This window comes from Ailuropoda melanoleuca, chromosome 13 (assembly GCF_002007445.2).
Source record: "Ailuropoda melanoleuca isolate Jingjing chromosome 13, ASM200744v2, whole genome shotgun sequence".
Classification (NCBI taxonomy): Eukaryota; Metazoa; Chordata; class Mammalia; order Carnivora; family Ursidae; genus Ailuropoda; species Ailuropoda melanoleuca.
This window is the reverse complement of record NC_048230.1, coordinates 27,235,288-27,258,794: the sequence shown is the minus strand read 5'-3', so window position 1 is coordinate 27,258,794 and position 23,507 is coordinate 27,235,288. Positions and strand designations below refer to the sequence as shown.

The 23,507-nt window shown below is 45.5% G+C and overlaps 1 protein-coding gene across 1 annotated transcript; it reads left to right on the top strand.

The window, feature by feature from the left end:
- Nucleotides 1–79: 79 nt before the first annotated feature.
- On the top strand, nt 80–21,344 carry LSM12 (LSM12 homolog). Its single transcript, XM_002919732.4, has 5 exons — nt 80–284; nt 2,095–2,228; nt 17,218–17,327; nt 18,746–18,872; nt 19,668–21,344. The coding sequence occupies exons 1-5, from the start codon at nt 161–163 to the stop codon at nt 19,758–19,760; spliced, it is 588 nt and encodes a 195-aa protein (XP_002919778.1). The 5' UTR covers nt 80–160; the 3' UTR covers nt 19,761–21,344.
- The last annotated feature ends 2,163 nt before the right edge of the window (nt 21,345–23,507 follow it).

Sequence of the window (23,507 nt, the reverse complement as noted above, 5' to 3'; positions counted from 1 at the left end):
TCTTTCCTTTTCCACCTAGGCTCCCGCCCCACCCAGCGCCAGGCCACGCCCTGGCGTGTGACGTCAGCACGCCTCGTGCGTCGCGTCGCGGCGCTCACTGGGGGCCCGGCTTTCGCCCGCTGCTGCCGCCGCCGCCGCCGGCCGCGGCTGCTCTCCCAAGATGGCGGCTCCTCCGGGCGAGTACTTCAGCGTTGGGAGCCAGGTGTCGTGCCGGACGTGCCAGGAGCAGCGGCTGCAGGGCGAGGTGGTAGCCTTCGACTACCAATCCAAAATGCTGGCTTTAAGTATCCTTCGCTGCGCGGAGCCCGAGGCCGGGCCGGCGTGTATGTGCGGTGGTGGGGGGGTGGGGGACGACGGCGGCAGCTGGGGCCCTCTCCGGGCCTAGGGGCGACCGGCTACCGCGGCGCCTGGAGCGCATGCGCACGGGCCTGAGCTCCCCTCCCCCTCTTCGCGTGTCCCTCGGTCCGCTTTGGGGACCCTGTCTCCCACCCCTTGTGGGAGCTGGGCCCCGAGCGAGGGTCAGTGGGTGGAGGGGGGCTTGACACGCGGATGCCTTTTCGGGGAAACGCTAGGAGAGGGGACACAGTGATCTGGAGAGAGGGTGGTCGTGGGAGGGGGCTGGTGGATTGGAGCCCGGATGGAAGGGGGGCGGGTAGAATCATGTGGGGAGGGGGTGTGCAGAGTAAGGAACTGATAGCGCAAGGGTTTGGAGTTTAAGAGGGGGTGTCTTCTGGTGGGATTCGGTTCAAGGAAGGGCGGTGGGGTGGTGACCAAATGGGCCTTGCTTGCTTTGGGGTAGTGTAACTGCAGGACAGAGTTTGTATCTGAAATTGGGATAGGGGCTTGTTTTGCTGGTGTGTTTGCCTGGTGTTATTGGGGGCGGGGAGTACTGAATTAGCTTTCTCAGTCATTTGAAAATTGCTATTTTGAGAATGTTTGTTTTGGAAACCTGGTCCAGACAGAAGACCACGTTTTTTAGGGGCTCGTGTAGGGTTGTGTGGGTTACAGGTGAGAGAGTAAGTTATCTTCTGCTCAGCCCAGCACATGGAGTCCTGACTTTTCCATAGTAGTTGCCTCCCCTTTTGGAAGTGGCGGTGTTAGACAGAATGGAAAAGAAGGCCTGCTTCTTTAGGGTGGAAATGATTTCTGAATTACTCCAGGAAACTCAATCTTGGAAACAAATACTTCTGATTGTAATAAATATGCCACCTCTTCCCCTTTCTGAGCCACAGGTGGGTTTATTTGGATTTTTTTTTTTTTTTTTTGGAGGAGTAATCCTTTATGGCATCTTTCAGAAGGAAGTTTCCTACTGAGTGCTGCTGCATTTGAGTGGCAAGTATTTTAATTTATTTAACCACTAGTTGTAGATTTCTAGCTTAGGGAGATGTCCTCTAAAACTACAGCAAGAACCGTTGCCTTTTTTTGGTAAAATATAAAAACTCAGATCTGGACCAAATAGACCTTTTACATTAGTGGTTTAGTTGGAGGGGTTTTGGCATGAGGACTTACTTTACTTTTAATTGGCATATAATATGCTTTTGAAAAATAGTTGGAGGACGGGTGAGTGAATGAATGAATGAATATATAAATAAATGGGTTATCTAGCTGGGTTCACCTTGAGTGAGCCTCCTTTCCAGTGCTGTAGTTTTCTGCTCTGCAGAATGGGAAATCTGAAATCTAAAAAAAGTGAAAAGAGCAGTATGTAGATGAAAGGAGTATTATACCAAGAACAGAAAGTACTGCTTCTCCTGTGTGGTTCCTTAGGTCCAAGACAGACTATATATACAGTGTTAACGTGCATTATGCCTCCGTATAGCCAGTAGAGAGGTGACAGAAACCTTTTCTGAGGCTTCCGATTTTGGATGGTATTTGGCTTTGAAAAGCTTGAGGTCTTTTGGTTCTGGGGTTTTGAGCGGGAGGAAGGTGACAGGCAGAGAGTTCCTGAGGAGAGATGTGATTCTTCTGAGGCTCCCCCGTCTTGCTTGTGGCACACCTGTTACACCAGCCTTGTGTGAATTGTGTTTTCCATGCCCCTTTTGGGATGTGTCAGTGTTCTCTTTGCCCCTATTTTCCTTAACTTTGTTTTCTCACCAGAATGTCCCTCTTCCAGTGGAAAGCCCAACCATGCAGATATCTTGCTCATAAACTTACAGTATGTTTCGGAAGTGGAAATCATTAACGACCGAACAGAAACCCCTCCTCCCCTAGCTTCACTCAATGTTAGTAAGGTAAGGACTGGAGGGCACTTCCGACTCTACAAAATGGTGGGGAAAATTGAGACTCATTGACTCTTGGTGATACATACATTGTCCATTGTTTTTCATTTTTTCATTGACTTAACAATTGTTTGTTCTGATACCTTTTTGAAAAACCTGTCAGTTTAGGTTTTCTCTTTATTCCTGAATATCTTCAGAAGACTTAAGAAACCTTTTAATGCCCAAATAGGGAAATAAAGTTGTGAGCTTGCTTTTGTCCTTTGTGAAAGAGGGCTTTTTTTTTTTTTTTTTTTTTTTAAAAGCCTGTAGTCCATGCGTGAATTTCTGGTATTGGTGGGGTTGGGTCGGGGTGTTGTCTGTGAACCTCTTGAAATTGTGCGTGTGTGTGCACACATGAATATATGTGGTTTTGGTGAACATATGGAGTATTTTGCAGATCTCTGATTCATGACCTACAAAAATTTAAAAACTACTGCCTTAGAGCTTCATTTTTTCTTTATGTTTGCATTTTGAGGTCTGACAGAATTAGAGGTTTAGGATATTTTAATCTTGGATATACATGTTGATAATCTCGGAACCCCCAAATCATTTTGACACTTTAGTTCTATCAGTGAAAGTTCATGTATAATAATAATATTAATAATAATACCACCCCATGCCCTGTAGTCTTTGCTGTCCTGTACTCGGAACACTCCTTCTTCCAGATGTCTGGAGCTGCATCCTTCAGGACTCAGTTAATGGCAAGTCTTCCAAGCAGTCTTCTCTGATCACCCAGGCTAAAGCAATTTGTCCCCATTATTCTCTCTTACAGTACCTTATCCTTTAGAGTTAAGGTGACATAGCATTTGTAGTCCGACTTGGGACATTTTTGAGAGTAAAGCAGAGTGCTTTTGTTTTACGCTGGGAGAAGTATAGAGCAGTGTGTCCTGGGCAGATTGGACTTAAGGTTACCCTATTTGTAGCCTTTTTATAAGTATAATTGTGTATCATTTATTTACTTTTCTATCTCACCAGACTTTGTTCTGTGAGGATGGGAACCATACCTGTTTTGTTCATGGCTGAATATGCAGAGCCTTGCACAGAACAAGTGCTTCATATTTTTTGAATGAATATTAGACCTTCGATTTTAGTAGCAGCTGCCTTTCCTTAAGTCTCTTGAATTAGTGTGGTGGAAGTTTGTCCCTCTGGAGGAGTCTTGTAATAATGTATGTTCTCTTACCTCTCTTGGGAATGTGGTATGTTGGCTACAATCAGCAAAGCAAGGAAACACTCAGACAGCTAAAACAATAGAGGGGAACTGAGGCTGGCAGAATATAGTTGCCTCCGATCTGGAGCTCCCTTCTTTCCAGATACCAGGGAAATGTCACTTGTTTTTTAGTGATGGCTGAAGACGCATTCGGAGGGGTCTTGGGTTTCATATTAAAGGCTGTTGCATATAGAATGTCCCATTCTTAGAAATCTGTAGACTTTTCAAACCTGGGCTTAGGTACCTCCTACTAGAATGCAGGAGCTCTTTGAGTAGTTGTCTTTTTTCTTCTTTTTTTTTTTTTTTTTGGCTGAAGAGATTTTAAAAGATTCAAGTGAAATAGTTTATTCCTAGTATATTGAAGAGAAAATAGTTACTTTTAGTGTTTATAGGGTATGAGAAGTTTGTTACTAAATAACTGGATCTTTAGTGAGTAGTAGAGGAAAGGTTATCTGAAAGAGGGTGATTTTCTCAAATGTGAAGGACTAAGTTTCTGTTCTTGGGAGCAATATGTGCCATCATTTAGCTGAGAGGGCTTGGAGTATTACGGGTGGGATTGTTAAGTGGGAGCTGTTAACAGGTAATTTTCCTGTGTTTGACCTCAAATATAAATAGTTCTTGGTTATTGAGTTTGCAGCTTACCTTTGTCTTTAGGGTTTAGCTGGTCAGCTTTAGTTTATTAGTATTGTTGTAAACTAGTTGTTTACTTTTTCAAGAAAGTAGCAGAAATCAATACGTTAGGGAAGACCGGAAATTTTTACTTTTCTTATTTTGTGGCCTGCTTGCCAAGTCTTGAAAAAGGTTTGCTGGGAAGAGGAGTCAGAAACTCAAAACTAAAATTAGGTTGGAGGGCTATCTTTGGACTTCATTTATTCACTCTTTCATTTGTAGATGTGTTTAGGAGTAAGCTGTATTGGCTTTCCCATTGTTTGAGGATGCTTTGTGAGTCCCTCCTGGATTCGGTTAGACTTAGAAGAGCCTGCTGCACTGTTACAGAAAACTTAAATCTGGGCAGCTGTTCACATATTGCGTGAATGACCGGGAAAGTTCATCCCGTTGAAGAGCATGGACTTGAGGTTTGTTTTAAGATGGAGGATTATTTGAGCATGTTAGAAGGGAACTAAAATGCTCGGAGATCCTTGGAAGAAAACTTTTGCTGCTCACAGTTTTGGGGAGCATCACCTGTGTGCTCCACTTCCAGTAGGAAGATACCATCACATGTTGGCTCATGTTGCTGATATAGTAAGTGCTTTGTTTAATTAATCCTGTTGATATAAATTGGATATTTGTTTACTCTGAACCAGCAGGAAATGGAAGAGAAGGACTTACTTAATTCCAGCCCAACTAGAGAAGGTGCGAACTAGCAGTTCTTAGAGATGAGCCTCTTTTGCTTTCCGTTGACAGTTCCCTGCAGGCTAAGAAGTCCTGTGTCTGTCCACAGCTGTGGGATGTGAGAGGCAGCTTGGAAGAGGACAGTGGGGTTGGTGAAAGTGGAATTTATGAGTATCATTTGGTTGTCTCCACAGTACCATTGTATCCTGTTTAAGTGTTCTGAATTTCCTGACTCTAAGACAGAAGCATTTCAATAAAAGTACAAAAGCACATCAAAACCAGCCATAAGTGAGGTTCAGGTTACTCACCCTGTGGCTTATTAGTTTATTCTGTCATGAGGAGGGTTTAATATTGCTTTAGGACGAGAAGAACCCTAGGGTCCACGTGGCAGAATGAAGTATTGTGTTTCTTAACAAGTTCCTTTGAACTGACTCTGCATCTGGTTCTCTGGGGATAGGGATTACCTGTGGGTTAGTAGTGTTCTCAGGAGATGATTTGGGACATGTCAACGTTAACAAGGTTTTCTCTTGTGTGGCATTATCAGACATTTCCTGAAATCTGTTTTGTGCAAGGTGTTGTGGTAAGCTCTGCTGGGGACCACATTTTACATTTGTCTCGTGCTTTACAGTTTACAAAGAGCTTTGAACACCTCTCATTCCATTCTCAAAATCACACCATGTGATCTTTAGAGTGTATTCTTTTCCTTTTCATTTAACAGATGAGAAGACAGTCTTATTAGTTCAAGTGACTTGTTCTAGGTTATATGGCTGGTAGTGTGGGAACTAATGTTTTTATGTGCCACTCTGAACTAGCAATTGGTAGACATCTCATTTAATTCTAACAACAGTTCTTACGGTGTGGCTACCATCAGCATCTCATAGGAGAGTAAATTGAGGCTCAGAGAGAGTGAGTCACTAGCTCAAGATCGTGCAACTACTAAGTAATAGAGCTGCGATTTGAACTCAGGTCTGATATTTTGACTGCAAAGTCCCATGTTAATAATGTTTCTACATAGAGAAATCTCTGTATTATGTGGTGAGGAGCATTGTGGTCTGGTAGAAAAAGCAGGAACCAAGTGGGTAAGTCTTTAAAGTCACTTCTTTGCCTCTTAAACTTACTAAGCATCAGTTTCCTCACTGTAAAAATGGGGTAATGTTAATACCTATCTCATAGAGTTGCTGTGGGGATTAGGTCAGTTGAGTAGAATTGGTTAGTTCTGTTCTTCTGTATTAGCTATGTGTAGCCAACTGATGTTCCTTGAATAGGCATAGGAACAAGACGGGGGGAAGGGGATATTATGACTGAGGGAAGGCAGCCAAGACCATGAATGCTATTACTATGTCAGTCTCTCCTGGCTTTGGATTGACATTCATTCAGTTATCCATACTTGCCAACCCAAGATCGGGGAAGATCAGAATTGTATTGAATATCGTTGATATATAATAGAGTTAAATGTTTTTAAGAGATCTCTTCTTGCTGACCATAATTCGTTTGAACTTCGAGAGCAGTGTTATCAGGTGGTGTAGTTAAGTAAACACTTGGCTGAGTTTAGAGTGAGCAGTCACAGAACCTAAGAGGCTCTGCTTTCAACCTCTGAGACCCTTAGGGAAGAACTCATGGACACAGCCAAGGCAAGTGTATGTATTTGTTTAGACAAATGCATCAGTGCAGTGAATGAGATGTAAGTCGTTTTTTCACTTTGCTGAGTCGGAGAAGACTTTCTTGAGAAGGTATTTGTGTGTTGGGTGGGGGGAGGCAGGAAAAGTGACAAAGCACAGAAAATTGAAATCCACAGATAAGGCATCCACCTCCCTTACCAAACCACTGACTAATTTGTTGGCCTGTTTTATCCATTTATTACCCATTTAGATCTTGCTAACAAGCAGTGAGTTATCAAATGCAACCAAGAAGAAGAGATTCAAAAGGCTTATCATTAGCCGCTGGTAATGAAGAAGGAGTTGGCCGCCTTTGGATAAAAAGGGTATTTGGAGATGGGGCAGAGTGGTGGGGGGGCGGTTCTGGTAAGGCTGAGAAAACAGAAGAGTCACAGAGTTCACTTTAAAAAAAATTGTTCACATTTAGGTATGATGTCACATTGAGGGAAGAGCTAACTTACTTTTATTTTTTTTTATTTTTATTTTTTTAGATTTATTTATTTATTTGACAGAGAGACAGCCAGCGAGAGAGGGAACACAAGCAGGGGGAGTGGGAGAGGAAGAAGCAGGCTCATAGCAGAAGAGCCTGATGTGGGGCTTGATCCCACAACGCCGGGATCACACCCTTGAGCCGAAGGCAGATGCTTAACCGCTGTGCCACCCAGGCGTCCCCGAGCTGACTTACTTTTTGTTTTGAGTTCTCCCAATTTCAAAGCTAACGTTTAGCATAACCATAGACTTTCCAGTGATTTGAGGGTTAATTCTCAAGTACGGGTAAACTCCTGCAGCGGTTAATAGCTCATAGCTGCTGCATCGGTTAATAGCTGCTGCATCGTGGCCTTTGTTCATGGATCTGTCTTGTTAGGTGGGCCCTTGACCATATCGTGCCCCTAATGTGTTGAGGTATGGAGTTATCACCAAGTAGAATCAGATAGCCTGGCCACACTATGTTTAGGTTATGTGTATATTGGTAGGAGTTCATATTATGTGTAAATATGGGAAGGGAAACAACTACTTTTCTAGAGAAAGCAAGACTTTTTTTGTCAGATAAAATTTTTCTAGCTTCTAGAAGCTGTATATAAACTATTGGCTCACTTGATTATATTGTCGAGGCTCCAGTACCAGGTTAGAGTCCACCAGTGTTTTGCACCTGGCTGTGAGCAGACACAGCTGTTTCCTTACGAAAGTGTCATGAAGGTATAGGTTGGGGGTGAAAAGGAAGAGCCCATTACTGCCGTGTGACGGGACATGTTAAGTAGTGTGTGGTATCAGATGAAGTTAGCAAGGTCGAATGATTGATTGCCATTTTATTTATTTTTTTTAAAAAGATTTATTTATTTTAGAGGGAGAACACATTGAGGGGGGGGCAGAAGAAGAGGGAGAGAGACTCTCAAGCAGATTCCCGCTGAGTGGGGAACCTGACAGAAGGCTCAATCCCAGGACCCTGAGATCATGACTGGAGCCGAAATCAAGAGTCGGTCACTTAACCGACTGAGCCATTCAGGTGCCCCAATTGACTACCATTTTAAAAATCACTAGCCTTTTGGGGGTGCCTGGGTGGCTCAGTTGGTTAAGTATCTCACTCGATCTCGGCTTATGTCTTTTTTTATTTTTCTAAGATTTTATTTATTTATTAGATGGAGAGAGTGTGAGAGAGAGCACAAGCAGGGGGAGTGGGAGAGGGAGAAGCGGACTCCCCGCAGAGCAGGGAGCCTGATGTGGGGCCCGATCCCAGGACCCTGGGATCATGACCCAAGCCGAAGGCAGACACTTAACTGACTGAGCCACCCAAGTGCCCGTTGGCTTAGGTCTTGATCTCAGTGTTGTGAGTTCAAAGCCCGAATTGGGCTCCACACTCAGAGGAGAGCCTACTTAAAAAATCACTAGGCTTTTGAAGGATGTCGCATTCAGTAGCATTCAAACTTTAGGGTCAAACTGACAGAGCCATAGTGGGGGATGCAGTGCTCCCGGCTAGGGCTCATGACGCAGTTCAGGCTATAGCGAGTGCGTGGTAGCCTGCTGATCCTGTGAGAACTTCATTAGGTTAAGGGTTTGGTTCCGAAGGGGGCTTTCTTGACATCACGGGGTGTGGAGACAGTTGCTGTCCACCTGAAAAGTCATTGCTGTGCCCGGGTTACTGGTGGGGGTGCGGTCTGTGTGTTACTGAAGCCACCTCTGTACTCTGACGTGGTGATGACTTAAAGTGAGGACTTTACTGGTGGGTCAGTGGTAGTATTGCTTCCGCTGTTAAAGGGCATTCTAACTGTTTAGTCTTCCTGCTACAGAACAGGCTTACGGGGAAAAGGGTGATGCGGTCAAGTTCTAGCATTGGAATTTTGAGACTAGCTTACGTAAATACCAGAAACTACCCTGGAGAGTCCAGCAGCTTGTACCTGAAGTAGAAAATGAAAGGATCTGCACACTATGTCAAAAGCTAACAGTGTGTGTGGTAGAATGTGGGGAGTTTGAAGAACTGGCTTCTTTTAACAGCTGGGCTGTTAATTGTGTGACCGTGTGTTAGTCACTTACTGGAGCTGGGAACTGTTCTGTGAAATTCTAATAGTCGAGGTTTCTTTTTCGTTTTATCCTCCTTTCCTCTCACTCCCCCTCCCTTCCAGGTGCTGGGAATGTTAAGATGATTAAGACTGCCTCTGCCCTCAAGAATCTCATGTTCGTTGGCGGTGGTGAGGGAGAGCGGCGTCTAGCTAGTGCTGACAGCATGGCGGCATCAGTGTGAATGGAGGTGTGAGCAAGGTGCTAGGGGAGCATAGAGCAGGGGCCAGCAAACTTTCTCTATGAAGGACCAGATAGTAAATATTTTAGGTTTGTGGGATATCCATTCTCTGTCACAACTGTTCAACTTTGCCTTTGTAGCAAAAGCAGCCATAGATGATATGTAAACAAATGGGTGTGGTCTTTCCAATACAGCATAACTAAAACAGGTGGTTGGCTGAATTTGGCCCACAGGCTGTCGTTTACCAACCCTTGGCATGGAGTAGTAAACATTTTAAGGACGGCTTCTGTGTTGTGATAGTGGAGTAGGGTCTTGAAGAATAAGTGATTAGATAAAAGGAAGGAAGTTAAATGGAATCAAGCTAATTTGGAAGGTGCTCAATTTGTCCATCTGCAATTCAGAAGCTTTTGCTCTTTTGTCAGTAAGCTAACCTGGAGGTTATTAGTTCTCGGAGGGAGGGAATGGACTAGTTACGTGCAGATATTGGTGTTCGGTGCTGTACATGCTTACTGAATTCCAACAGTAACCCTTCAGGATGGGCCCCAGACGAATGAACTGAGGCTCTGGAGAGGTTGTGCGTCATGCTTGGATTCATGCTGCTAGTGTGTGGTAGGCAAGAGTTTGAGCCAGAATCTCTCTTTGAGGCAGTAAGGGGATGTGTGGCTCTTCTATTTTACTTTGTTTTCTCTCTTTTCAGAGCCCAGGAAACAACAGAGCATGGCTCGTTCACTATCACTGAATAAAATTAATTTTTTTTTTTTTTTAAGAGAGCAGTGCACGGGCTCTAGCAGGGAAGGGAGGGTGGGGTGAATGGGGTAGGAGGAAGGGGGATGAGGGTGGGAGGGGCAGAAGGAGGGAGAGAGAATCTCAAGCAGGCTCCACATCCATCGCAGAGCCTGATGCAGGCCCAGTCTCTCCGCCCTGAAATCCTGATCTGAGCCAAAATCAAGAGTGGGATGCTTACTCAACTGAGCCACTGAGGTGCCCCCAAATCAACTCTATATTCTGTAGGTAGTGCGCCCGTTTGGGCACATAAAGTTAGACATTTCCAACTTACTATTTTAGTTCTGTTTTGGAAGATGTTCTGTTTAGGGCTTGTAACTTCTCTAGCAGCTCTTATAGAAACCAGAAAGGAGAGAGCACTGCGCTCGTTGGCTAAAGGTAGGTTGGATTGTATGGATTTTTCTGAAATGACCCACAAGCCACTTCTCTGCTAACAATAATGATATAATAACAATGTTAACAGCTATTATTTGTACAGTGCTTTACAGCTCCCCTAGTGTTTTCACCTGGGTTATCTCCCTTAATCCTCAAGGCCATGTGTGAGCTGGCTCATTTGAGTGGACATGCTCAGTTAGTTGAGGTCCGACTGCAGCTCTGTCTCAGCCAGTTTTCTCTCTGGAAGGGCCATGTGGAGGTTCCGCAGCAGTACTGGTTTCAGGGTCTCTGGAGTAGGAAATTACTCATTTAGTGTCCTGGAAGTTTACTTTTCTTTTGTCGTTTTGAATTGTGTTTGGTGACATAATTACAAATAGCTAACAAACCACTGACTTAAAGCTAGCTTTTGTTTCAAATCAGGTGAGAGAAAAACCTTTGCTTTTGTGGACTGGCTATGACTTGAGGCTGGTCTGTATTGTACAGTAGCAATATGTTGTATTAACAAATATCGTGTTGCTATGGCCCCCTGGATTTGCAGGGTGTTTTTCATCTTAGCTCAAAGCACTCAAGGTATCTTTTTTCTTTTTTTAGGATTGATTTATTTTAGAGAGGGAGCACAACCCGGGGGAGGGGCAGAGAGAGAGAATCCTCAAGTCCATTCCTCGCTGAGTGCAGAGCTCTATCCTACAGCTCATGAGATCACAACCTGGGACAAAACCAAGAGTTGGAGGTTCAAATGACTGAGCCACCCAGACTCCCCAGCACTCAACATATCTTAACATTCAAGTGCAGGAGACTTGCTTGACTTAGTTTCCCTAGTCTTGGCCCAGTCAGAAAATGATGGGTCCGCGGGGCTCCTGGCTGGCTCAGTCAGTAGAGCATGGGACTCTTGATTTCGGGGTTGTGAGCTTGAGCCCCACATTGGGTATAGAGATTACTTAAATAGATAAGTATTTTTAAAAAAATAGAAAGAAAATGATGGGTCCAGGGAATACTTACCATTATTGGCCTGAAATGCTTTCTAACACAAGATTTGTTTTCTGAAAAGCATTCCTGTGATTTACCTTTAACAAAAGAAATAAAGGATGTCGTTGAGGTTCAGGGTGAGACTGGGGCCCTTTTCAGAGAAGAGAGGTTCTTCAGTAGAAGGCAGACAGCTGTGTTCTGCACTGGGGGCATTGGTGGAAATGCCAGAATGCACTGACAAAAAGAGAAGATGGCAGCTGAGTTTTAAAATATTTTTCCTTTCTGGAAAAAAATTTTTTTTTCCTTTCTGAAAATATTTTCTTTTGCATTCGGATTTATATTTTCAGCAATAATTTAGAGTTCTCTTAGGTGGAGCTATTTCTAGTACAGGGTTAAGAATGTAAGTTCTGGAGTCAGATTAGCTTCAAATCCAGACTTCCACTTGTGTCTTGGTAAACTTGGGCAAGTTCTTAACAGCTGTGACTTAGTTTCTCCATCTATGAAGTAGGAGGAATTTTAGTCCCTATTCCATAGGCTTGTATGGATTTTTTTTTTTTTAAAGATTTTATTTATTTGAGAGAGAGAGAGAGTGAGCACAAGTGGGGCGGGAAGAAGGGCAGAGGTAGAGGGAGCAGCAGACTCCCCACAGGGAGCCCGACATGGAGCTCAACCCCAGGACCCCAAGATCATGACCTGAGCCGAAGGCAGACACTTAACTGACTGAGCCACCCGGGCGCCCTGTTGTACAGATTGAACGTTTTAATACATGTAAAGTGTGTAGCCTGGTGCCTAGGATGGAGTAGGCTCTCACTCAACACGTTGGCTCTTAGAATTTTAGTATTCACTGCCAGGCCTCTTAGGCTCTACGGTTCCTGTTTGATTCAATGTTTTGATTCATTATTATGTATTCTAAGACACAACGACAAGTGGGGTACTCTATTTTTGGAGTTCCCAACTATCCAGAGTTGTAAAGAGCACTGTTTTATTGAAACTGTCAGACAGGAGCTTTCAGCTAGGGAACAGGGAGACTTGCGGATACCGATTTGATAGCTGGAAGAAATATTTCTGAGAGCCCGCTTGTGGCAAGCTAGGAAGGAGAGCCTTCTGAGAGCGCAGCCCGGGATGGAAACAGCAGAAACAAGCACAGGCCCTCGGGGTGCCGGTGATTCTTGGGCGCTGGATCCGTCATCCTTCGGCCTCCAGCAGGCCTCGCAGACAGTGCCAGCAGGTCCCGGGCGGCAGCTGCGGTGCTTCCTCAGCTCTCTGTGGGGGCAGCTGGTTGGACAGCCCGCGTGCACACCGAAGACAGACTCAGAGTGGCTCGCTGGAGTCAGTAGGTCACATCCAGTGTGTTCCTCTTTGGACTCTGCTTCCCTTGTTGTCTCAGCTGTCACAGCCTGTTAAATACTTGCGGTAGGGATCCCTCTGGATTCCCCACAGCACCTGTGCCTCCCTGGTCTGGGTGTGTGGGACTGAGATGGCCCAGCTGGTGACTCAGTAACAAGATGAAGTGCATACTGCTTGGATTTTGTCGTCGTGGCTCCTTCCTGTTCTCCGTGCCGCTGAGTGTAGGAGGAACGGTGTGTGCATTAATTCACTCACTCAAGGGTGACCCCACAGCAGGCATGACTAGATGCCTTTTAATATTGATGTGCTTTGGTATCAAGTTCTGTACCCTTCTCCATTGCCCACATCAAGTTGCTATATATAAAATGGCCACGGGAGGAAGCATTGGTTAGTAGATAGGGAATAGCTGTTTTCACTGGGTTTTATACAAAATAAAAGGAGAGGCAGGTAAACCACAGGTTGTCTCATGCAGTCATTTCAGTTAAGCCACATGCACATTAGTAACAAATATTTGTAGATTTGTGCTTCTCAGTTTGCCTGAACTCAATGTGCTTGTAAAGTGCTGCCTTTACTATTCTTTGAGATTCTAACCAGTTAGTGCTTCAGTTTTGATTGGAAGACAGGCCAGCAGCTAGCATGTTTGCATTGAAAATAGATGCAGTATGGTGGTAGTCATTGAATTTAAAACACTGCCGTCCTGGTAGTCCTCCCAAGCTTAAAAGGCACACCCTACACTTCTGCTGAGGGGAGCTTTTATTGGTTCCCTCTAGTGGTTTGACAATAACTGTAAACTTATTATCTTGGAATAACTGGGCCATTTATATATATGCATGAGTTTACAAAAACGTGATGTGGGGGAATTTTAACCTGTGTAACTGCTAACTTGAGGGTAGAGTGATAGTCATTTGCTTTACAAAAGGAGGCTTATCTACATTTTTCATGAGTTTTCAGGAACATGCCCAAGAAGAAGGTAATCTTTCCCCTAATTTTGAGAGAAGACTTCTAGATTCCTTTTGTGAGAGTAACCTTCCTTGTGCCTTTCTGATAGGCTTCTCTGTGGGAGAAATTTACCCCTTTTGTACAAGTTCCTGGTGAAAGCAGATCTGTGTAGCTGAATATCAGATTTAAACATTTTTCAGATTGCCATGAAAATACAACTCATAAACTGAGAGCTGGAGGTTTCAGGGTTTGCACTGTGTCCAGATCCCCGAAAGCACAATTGCAGGTACAGGTAGAGTAATTGAGGATATCGGGGCAAATTGAAATACAGTCAGTTTACTCTGATGTCTGTTGACTTTTCTAAGGCCCTTTTGTTTGTTTGTTTTTTTGGTAAAGATTTTATTTATATATTTATTTGAGAGAGAGAGAGGGCAATGAAGGGCAGGGAGGGGGACAAGGAGACTTCGCACTGAGTGCAGAGCCTGGCACAGGGCTCGATCTCATGACCTTGAGATCACAACCTGAGCCAAAACCAAGAATTGAAACCAATAGTCAGAGGCTTAACCAACTGAGCCACCCAGGTGCCCCTTTAAGGCACTTTATCATGTAGCATTTGGGACCTGTTTGCACTATGAGTTGAAATGGAGAATCATCTAGTCTATTCTTTGCTTTCAGAGCCTTTAGAGGAGATTGTACAACTGATATTTGTGGGGGGCTAGAAGTGGATTTTGAAATCCTTGTTCTCTAACTGTTGTGTTTCTGTTACTCAGGCTGTCCAAAGGAATCAGTTCTGGCTGAGATCTATATGCATTTTATTCTGCCTCTGGCAAATACTGAAAAGTGACTCCTCTCCCAGCCTTCTTTCCTCTTCTTCTAGCTTAAATTTGTCAGTTCCTTTCTTAAACATTCTGCATAGGTGCCTGGTTTCCTTGAGCCGATTCCTCTCTTAATGCATGATTTTACATTTTTAATCTTCTATCTAGGTGACGAGGATATTTTGCTGTGGGTATCCCATGTTATCTAGTCAACACAAGCTTTGTAGACTCAGCTTTGTCTGACCCAACACTGGGAGATGTTTTTGGTTTTCAGGGATAAACACTTTTTTAAAGATTTTTCTTTCTTTCTTTGAGAGAGACGCACAGAGTGAGCAATAGAGAACATGGGGGGAGGGGCAGAGAGAGAGGGAGAAGCAGGCTTCCCGCTGAGCAGAGAGCCCACCCAACACGGTGCTCAATCCCAGGGCCCTGGAATCATGACCTGAGCCAAAGGCAGCCGCTTAACCGACTGAGCCACCCAGGCGCCCCTCTGGGATAAACATTTTTAAAAAGACCTCCAAGTGAGACCCTCATGCCTGTTCATGGAGTAAGGTAAACATCTGCCTGGTCACTGGCCCTGCAAGAGCGTGCTTAATCCGGGGGAGCTCTGTTGCCCCCTCGTTTTTCCTCCTTTCCTCGGAGACTTCAGATTTTCTACAGGGTTGTTTGGAAAGTGAGACTGAAGGAAACTCCTTGTTATCAGGGTTTTCTTGGTGACTAAGTTTTGCTTTTTGCTGCTTAAAATACACCACCAGCGGTTCTCTTTCCATAGAAACTGAGTGCTTTCTTGCTGCAGTTGGGATTGCTGAGGCTCAGGGGAATGCTGTCAGCTCTGTGCGTTTATTTCTCTGTGGAGTTCTAGCCTGGTGGGGCCAGAATGGCAGGACCAGGCTTGAAAGATTTTTTTACTTAGTGCTGCTGTATTTGTCTCTCTCCATGTACTGGGGACCATGTGAAAAAGGAGCTTGGGCTTCAAATCTCTGCATAGTTGTGGCCTTTCTTTCCTCTTTCCCTTAGGGACCCTGAAAGGACAGTGTGCATGACCTCTCTCTTCTGTGTTCACACCCCTCGCCCCTCAGATGATCTTTGAAACTCAGAGGCAGGACTCCCCATAACGCAACTGAAGGTCTCCTTTTCTCTTTTTCATAGTCAAACCCGCACCTTAATAAAGTGCTTCATTTTGCTAACAGACACTTTGCCCTAAACTATATTTGGTCTATGGTTTGAAGGGTCACTGTTAAAGTGGAATAGAAATGTTTAAGAATTCCAAATATCTAGGTACTTTGGGGATGTGTGTGAGGTATGATCTCCCGATTTTAAGGAGCTGGTGTTTGGGGACAAATTACGCGTTCTCGTGTGTGTCTGTGCATATGTGTGCAGTGAACTAGCTGCAGCATCAGTATACGAAGCTGTTCGTGGTCGTGGGCTTGAAAAGGCTCCAGATCATTTGTTTGGTTTTCAGATGCGTTTTCTGCCTTTCATTTTAACCATCTTGTCCAGCGTATTTGTTTTGCTTTACACTTAAACAAATTTGTACTTCTGGAGTCTCTAGCAACCAATACTGTAGGGTGGGGACTAAAAGTGTATTAAGGGGGCAGTAGGGGTTGACAGGGCAACCCACCCCCGTTGGGGGGGATTTACTAGATTTTAGTAGATTATAGTAGTCTCCCCCTATCTGTAGGGCGTGTGGTCCAAGACCCTGGAGGATGCCTGAAACCATGAATAGTACTGAGTTCTGTGTATACTAGTTTTTTTTTTTTCCTGTGCATATGTAACTATGATAAACTTTAACTTATAATTACTCACAGTAAAGATTAACAACAATAACTATTAATAACATAGAAAAGTTATAACAATATGCTGTAATAACAGTTACGTGAATATGATCTCTCTCTCTCTTTCTCAAAATACCTCATTGTATTGTTCTTACTCACCCTTCTTGTGCTGATGTGATGTGATACAATGCCTACGTGAGGAGATGAAATGTGGTGAATGATGCAGGCACTGATGTAGCATTAGGCTACCGTGGACCTGACCTGATGATCTGTCAGGAGGAGGAGCACCTGTTTCCAGACCAGGGTTGACTCTGGATAAGGGGTGGGGTGGGGAACTACTGTACTAGATTTTATTAGAATTTCTTTTGATCAGTTTGTGAGCGTTCCACTAGAAGGCAGATAAGGAACAAACGTGAGGTAGAATGCAGACCATTGCATTTTCTAAAGAGCAGGATCGCAGTAGCTCAGGTTGAAGGTGGACAGTATCCATGGGTTAGGTTTACTTGAGTTTTGGCTCCCTGTGTGAGCACAGATAGTGGTACCAGAAAGACAGTCTTCAGAATTCAAATTCTGGTATCTGAGGGTGTCGTAGACAATTTCTAAACCTGAGACTCTAGCAGTGACTGATAAAAATTCTTAATTTTCTCCTTTTTTTCTGACCATCACTTCCCTAGTCCTACTGTGTAACCTCGCCCTGCTTTATTTCCTTCCTAGCTCCTTCGCACTGTCTGAAGTTATTTTATGTTTTGTTTGTCGTCTCTGTCCAGTCTCTGCTTCAGTGCCGTACCTCTGGCTCAGCACAGTGCATGCGTGTTACCTGGTGGGCGCTCAGTAAGTGCTGGATGGAAGGAGCGTTTGCCACCGTAGCAATAACTACTCAGGCGTCCCGGGTGTGTGTGTGTTTCACTTTTGGACTCTGAGAAAACAGTCTACCAAACCAGTCTTTTCTAGCCTCCTTTCTTCAACATGTCCTGACTGTTGGGAAGAATGAAGGTGAATGCTTTTCTGAGTCTCTTTCCTCTCCCCCACCCTAGCTTGCCAGCAAAGCACGGACAGAGAAGGAGGAGAAGCTGAGCCAGGCCTATGCAATCAGCGCTGGTGTTTCCCTAGAGGGCCAGCAGCTCTTCCAGACCATACACAAGACGTGAGTCGGGGGGAGCATAGGGGTCCCTTGTCCCGGGGGCGATGCTGCCTGGTTGTGCTATGTTTTCACCAGCTTTCGGGTAGTTGTGTTCCTGAAAGTCAGCAGAGATGCTGGTTAGTGTGTCGGCAGCACCTCGGTGTCCAGGGATGTGGGTGTCTGTTGCCTTTCCCGTACAGGAGAATGGTGTAATCGTGGACAAGTTGTCTTCTCTGGCCTTCCGTTTCTTCATGTGTAAAACTTGGTTTGGGATTAGATTATCCTAAAGATCCCTTTCGGAACTGGTATTCAATAATTTAGAGCTCGTGGCTTCTTTCTCTTTCATTATTTTGATATTGTACCTTTCTCCAGAAGCTGATGCAGTTTTATTAAGGGAAAGTTACGTGTGTCTCTGTCTCTTTCTAATTAATTGTACACTGAGGTGTATATAGAGAGTTAGGGAGAGCAGAAGGCCACCTTATTACCACCTCCTAAAAGACATTTTGTCACAGCAGAAGTCATTTGACTCTCCACTAGCTTCCCTAGCTGCTGAAAAACTGAAACATTTGACACTCCCCCTCCCCCCTGCTGCCTTCTGTTACCCTATTTAACCACCTGGGTCTGGTGCACAGATGGCAGCTGGCATCAGAGCTGTTTGAGGCCGTGGTATGAGTATCTGAACATTTACAGGTATGTGGAGGAACTCTGAGGAATATCAGCTGCCCTGCGTTTCCCCAAGTGTGAACTAGAATGGGTTTTCCCAGTCTGACAAGTGCCCAGCTGTCTGATCATTGAGAGGGGCCAGTGTGAGGAGCAGTTTCCATTTCGGGAGGTGGGAGGCAGAGTGCAGATCACAGTAAGATGGGGAGTTTCTTTTCCTGTCTTCTAAAGGTGCTATTTCCCCCTAGGTCAAAGGTTGGCAGACTCCAGCCAGATCAGCTCATTTGTTATGTATCATCTGTGGCTGCTTCTGTAGTAGTTACAGCAGCAGAGTTCAGTAGTTGTGACAGAAATTGTGTGGCCCTCACAGCCTCAAATACTTGCTGTCTGACTCTGTAGAAAAAGTTTGCCAACCCCTGCCCTAGGCTGTTACTTAAGTTGAATCTAGTGGCCTGAGCGTAGCTGTTTATTTCAGTTCAATTTGGATTGAAGTTCGGAGGCTGCCACCAAGTTTTCTAGGGTTTCCCAGGCCCCTAATGCTTCAGAGTAACTCTTCTGGGCTCTCCTTGGAATGAATGTGCATCATGTCATTGCTTTTCCTAGCCAGTGGTGCCCAGGAAATGTTTCTTGGCTACTGCACCCTATGGGCTGCTGGCATCTAGTTATTGGCTGAGCTGTGAGCTGAGAAGTTGGGGTCAGTTTTCTGGAGTTATTTATTCATCATACAGGAGGTGCAGGATGCCTGCAAGAGGCAACTTTCACCTGCTCTCTTCTCCTTCCAGCATTAAAGACTGTAAATGGCAAGAAAAAAACATCGTAGTCATGGAAGAAGTTGTTATTACACCCCCATATCAAGTGGAAAACTGTAAAGGCAAAGAGGGGAGTGCACTGAGCCATGTACGCAAAATAGTAAGTAAAGGAGCCGTGAACCTTTAGAGAGAGGATGATTCCTTGGCCTTCACCCCTCCAGCCTCAGGGCAGACCTTGCGCTGCAATCCCTGCCTGCTCCGACCTGCCAGCCTGAGAGCAGTCCTGCCTAGCCCCCTGCCCCCCGCACTGCGGTGCTCTGCAGCTGTGGCTTGGCCACTTCTGCGGGGACGGAACCCACTGGGCAGTGTGCAATAAAGTGAGTGGTCAGCCCCATGTCCTTGGCAGTGTGGCTTTTTGGAATTAGCCACACCATTCCATGGTACTGCACCTGAGCAGTTCCTCTCATCCCAGGCTGGGTTCTTCTCAGGAGGGGCTGGTTGGTGTAAATCAGTCGCCGTTGGTGTCTCTGACCCTGCATATGTCATGTGACTGTCTCGATTGAGTTGAAGCATTTGTAAAAACACTCTGAGCATTGAGAGACCAACACTGTGGATGTAAAAAGTCTTATACTGTTAATTCCCCATCAGCTTTTCATTCTGCACTTTCATGAAGAGGGGAGAGGGAGTTTGGGTCAAAATAATCTCCTTTCATGCTGTGTTTCAGCTTATCGGTTCACTTTCTGTTAGACAGTCTTAGCTGAGGCTGCAGCACAGGCGTTCAAGGAGGCCCCTGCCTACCTTGGGCCAGGAAGGCCCTCAGACCGCCAGGGCGGAGGTGCCTGAGTAGTCCCTGAGCTACGCAGCCAGGATGGGCCGTGGAGGCCTGGAGTGAACTGTTTGGGAGGCCCTGGTGCCCATCTCCTGTTCTGACCTAGGCTGAACTGGTCTCTTTCAGGTTGAAAAACATTTTAGAGACGTGGAAAGCCAAAAGATACTGCAGCGTTCACAAGCCCAGCAACCACAGAAGGAGGCTGCCCTGTCATCCTGAGTCCACACACACGGAGGACTCTTCCAGCATCCAGCCAACGAGGCGATGGTGGTGGCTTCGGCGGAGGCAGGCCGGGGGAGGGAAGGGATCCTATATTTCCTGTTGGCTCTTGTTAACAAAGGGTCAGCATTTCCAAATCTTAGACTTGAACAAACAAAACACCCAACAAAAAAGAGCAAGAGAATAATTTAAAAGTTGAATCATTACTTGACTAACAGGCTTTGGTCCACCATGTCCTTTTCACAGCCCCCTTCTGGAACAGTCACCTTGTTAATTTTATTTTTGAAAATTCCTTTCCTGCTCTGCCCTTTCACCTCTGACTTTCCTAGTCTGTTCCTGCCATTGTTTTTATAAGTGGCTACACTTGCCTTCTGAGTGATCGAAAGAAACTTTTACATCTTCTCTTCCAAAATAAAAATAACAAGCTGACTGTGATACTTAAGTTGAGACTAGAGCAGCAGAGAGAGGTCTCACTTTAAATTTGTCTTTTTTTCTTTCTTTTTTTTTTTCTTTTTTTGCACAGGGCATGGCTTGAATTAGTTTTATTTTTCTTAACTTTAAATATATATATGAAAATATATATTAAAATGTTCTCTAAATATTTTCTGCTTCTTGCAGGTCTCTTTTTACTAGATCATGGCCGCTCTTCCCACCTCATCCCTTCGAAAATAAAAACGTATTACCCTCCCCACCACCTATAGCCAGGCAACTAACTTGACTTGGTTCGCAGCAAGAATCTTCTGCAGCACTTTCTAGAGCCAGTGTTTGCAGGTGGGATTCGGCTGTGAGGGTTCCTGATGGCTTTTTAGTCTTTTACCGTGTGTGTGTACCAGTCTTACATTGGGCCAGAACCTCAGGATTCTCCCTCTGCCTTTTGTCTTACTTCATGGTACTAGAAGAACTTCCTCACCACACTCCCGTCTCATAGATGGGAGAGTCCGCTGTCCTGTCTCCTGTGCCCTCTGCAGGAAGAACTCTTTTGCATGGCACGTCTCAGCTCCTCCTCGAAGGATGATTTTCTTCCATAAGAAACCTGGAGCCCACCTCTCCCGGTCTCTCGAAGTCTGTATCCAGAGCCACTAGCCCAGGAGAAAGCTTGGGTGACCTGTAGTTTCTCTTCTCCCACCAACCTCCTGCTTTTATGCCCTTCCCCACCCCCCTTAAATTTTACAAGCTTATGATAGTTTGTATGTGCTCAGCCAATGGGCAGAAAACCTGGAGAGAACTTCTGGACTTTAGCCCACCGGTTTGTCTGGTTTGACTAACCTGCTGAGTGCAAAAACTGGCTTGCGGTGCCCCTGTGCCTTCAGGGCAGTCCCGTGGGGCAGAGCGCGCCTCCAGCTGAATATCAGGCACCTAGTGGGAAGTGGGTGATGCTCATGTGACTGGCTAGAGCTTTGGGGGTGGGGTGGGGGTTAACTACTATCTTTTTGGCCATGATCTCTTTCCCCTTCCTTTTTTTTTTAATTAAATAAATGGATCAAAATTAAATAATTCAAGCCCTGCCTTCCAAATGAAATTTTTTTTTTTTAGTATTGTTTAGCAAAAACAATAAAACCCAAATTTTTTTAACCATCACTCATGTCTCAGGTTTGTACGTGCTTTAGAGACCCCGGGGAGGGTAAGGGGGGGAGTGTCTGGGTAATCTTTCCCTTTAGATTCTGTGCTTCCTACTCTTTACCCTCTCTCCTTGCAGCCCCTGGAGCTCACCCAGAGATACAGTGCAAAGTGTATAATTTACGAAGGGTTTCCGGGGCTGGGGGTGTGTGTGAGTGGGCTAGGGGCACGGAGGGTAGGCGTGTATATGGGGCTGTTTATTGTGGGCTGTGTGGAAGAAAAGAGAAGACTGGGAAGGTACTTTCATCTGCCATTGGCCAGAGCTAGATTTCAAGTACCAGGCCTTTGATTTAGTCTGCACGGAAGTGTAAGCTTCTGAAAAAGATGAAAGAGAGAGACAGAAGAGAGACCTTAAGCTCTAGAAACCCCAAGAGATGCCATTAAAGGAGTGAATGTGGTTAATGGAAAATCGAAGCCTGGGAGGAAGCTCTGTGTCATGCATCCACACCATCGCTGCCTCCTCGTTCGTCTTTAGGTCTGTGAATGGAAGACTAGGTACCAACTACTTCTGGTAGGGAGTACTTTTGACTCTAGTTTTAGTTTATGAAATGATGTGGGGGAACTTGAAACCCTTCAAGAGGTGGAGTTACAACGGTGTGAAAGGCAATGATGTAAAGAAAGACAAGGGCTTTGGAGGCATAAATAGTTGGGCTTAAATCCCTACACCGCCCTTTCCTCACGTTGAGATTGTGGGTAAGTCATTTCACCAGACTGAGTGGTCAGCATGGAGATCATTCCCGTCCCCTACAGTTGGTGTGGAAGGCTAAGGATCTTGAAAATGCTTGATGCCTAGAAGGTGCTCTGTAAGTGTGAGCTTGGTCCCGGGATGGTTGAGCCGGGAGGAGATTGGATCAGGTGATTGTCAGAAGCTCTGGTTTTGTTTCAGAAGTCTGTCTTTAGATGGCGTTTTCAATGAGGCTGATGACGTAATGCAGTTGGGCAAGGGTGGGGGGTGTCTCAGTCCTGCTTTCTGTCTCACAGATCTCACCTCTATCTCTGCCCTGCAGTCTTGGGGAGTTCCTTTGATGATAACATGAAACCCACCCCTTTTACAGAAGGAGAGTGGGTTCCACAGGGCTCAGTGACTTGCCCCGAGAACCGCTGCTACCCGTGATGGCAGAGCTGGAACAAAACCCCAGGCTTCTATCCCCCCGTGGGCTCCTAATGCTGCTCCATGACTTTGCAAACTGATGGCATGTACGCTGCTTACTTGTTGCCTGGTGTAGGATGGGACACAGATGGGAGAGTGGCAGGAACGGCGTGCTAGATGGGAAGAACACCGAACTGTTGAAGAGTGTGGGGCAGAGGGCTCGCGTCTCTGATGACACGTGTGCAGGTAGCTCTGCAGTGTCTCCCTCACCCAGGACACACAGACCTCTCCACCCCAGTACCCGATGACCTCCATTCCCACTGCCGCGTGCCTTTGGGTTTCCTGCTGTGGTGAAGATGCAGTCAGTAGGGTAAAGGAGCATTCCCACAGTGAGCCGATACCGAGTTTGTGCCGTGAAGAGTCCGAGCAGCTTTGAAAATTTCCCGGGCACTGCGGTATTAGGTCACGGGCTCCAGCCTGGAGCCAGTGATTCAGGGTAAAGGCTCCTTGACGTTTTTGAAGTTAAGAATATGTGTGTTGCAATCTGTTCTTCCACAAGACCTACGAGTTAGCAAAGGAAGATAGAGAGAGCTTTCAGTCCTACACAGGGATAGAACCTCCTGTCTTGTTGACGTGGGGGACGCGGTGGTGAGAACGCATGAGGCTGGGACCTGCAACATGCAGTTGGGGAGAGTGGCAAGGGCAGGTCTCTGAACTGGGATTGGTCATCTGGGTTGAAGGATGGTCATTGTTTACATGGTGGGCTTGCTTTCTCGTCACTGCTGGGGGCTGCTCATGGCAGAGAATTCTCCTTTCAGAAACTTGAAATCATCAGCGTGTACTGCCTAACCGTAAGGGGTCCGACATAATAGCACCGGGTACCTTACAGGGGAGAAGAGGATGCTGTCGGGCTGCCATCCGCTGGTCATAGACTGCTGCTGAGTAACCACGTTTCAAAACGAGTGTGCTTTTTTTTATTATTAGAAAAGCCTTACATGGCTCATTAGAGAAAGCTAGGAAATAAGGCAAATGTTTTCGCA

Bases quoted from the DNA above. Each gene is read 5' to 3' on its own strand.
- LSM12 (XM_002919732.4), top strand. From the start codon at position 161: ATGGCGGCTCCTCCGGGCGAGTACTTCAGCGTTGGGAGCCAGGTGTCG. The intron at 17,328-18,745 runs GTGAGTCGGGGG...TTCTCCTTCCAG, and splicing joins TTCCAGACCATACACAAGAC to CATTAAAGACTGTAAATGGC. The intron at 18,873-19,667 runs GTAAGTAAAGGA...GGTCTCTTTCAG, and splicing joins TGAGCCATGTACGCAAAATA to GTTGAAAAACATTTTAGAGA.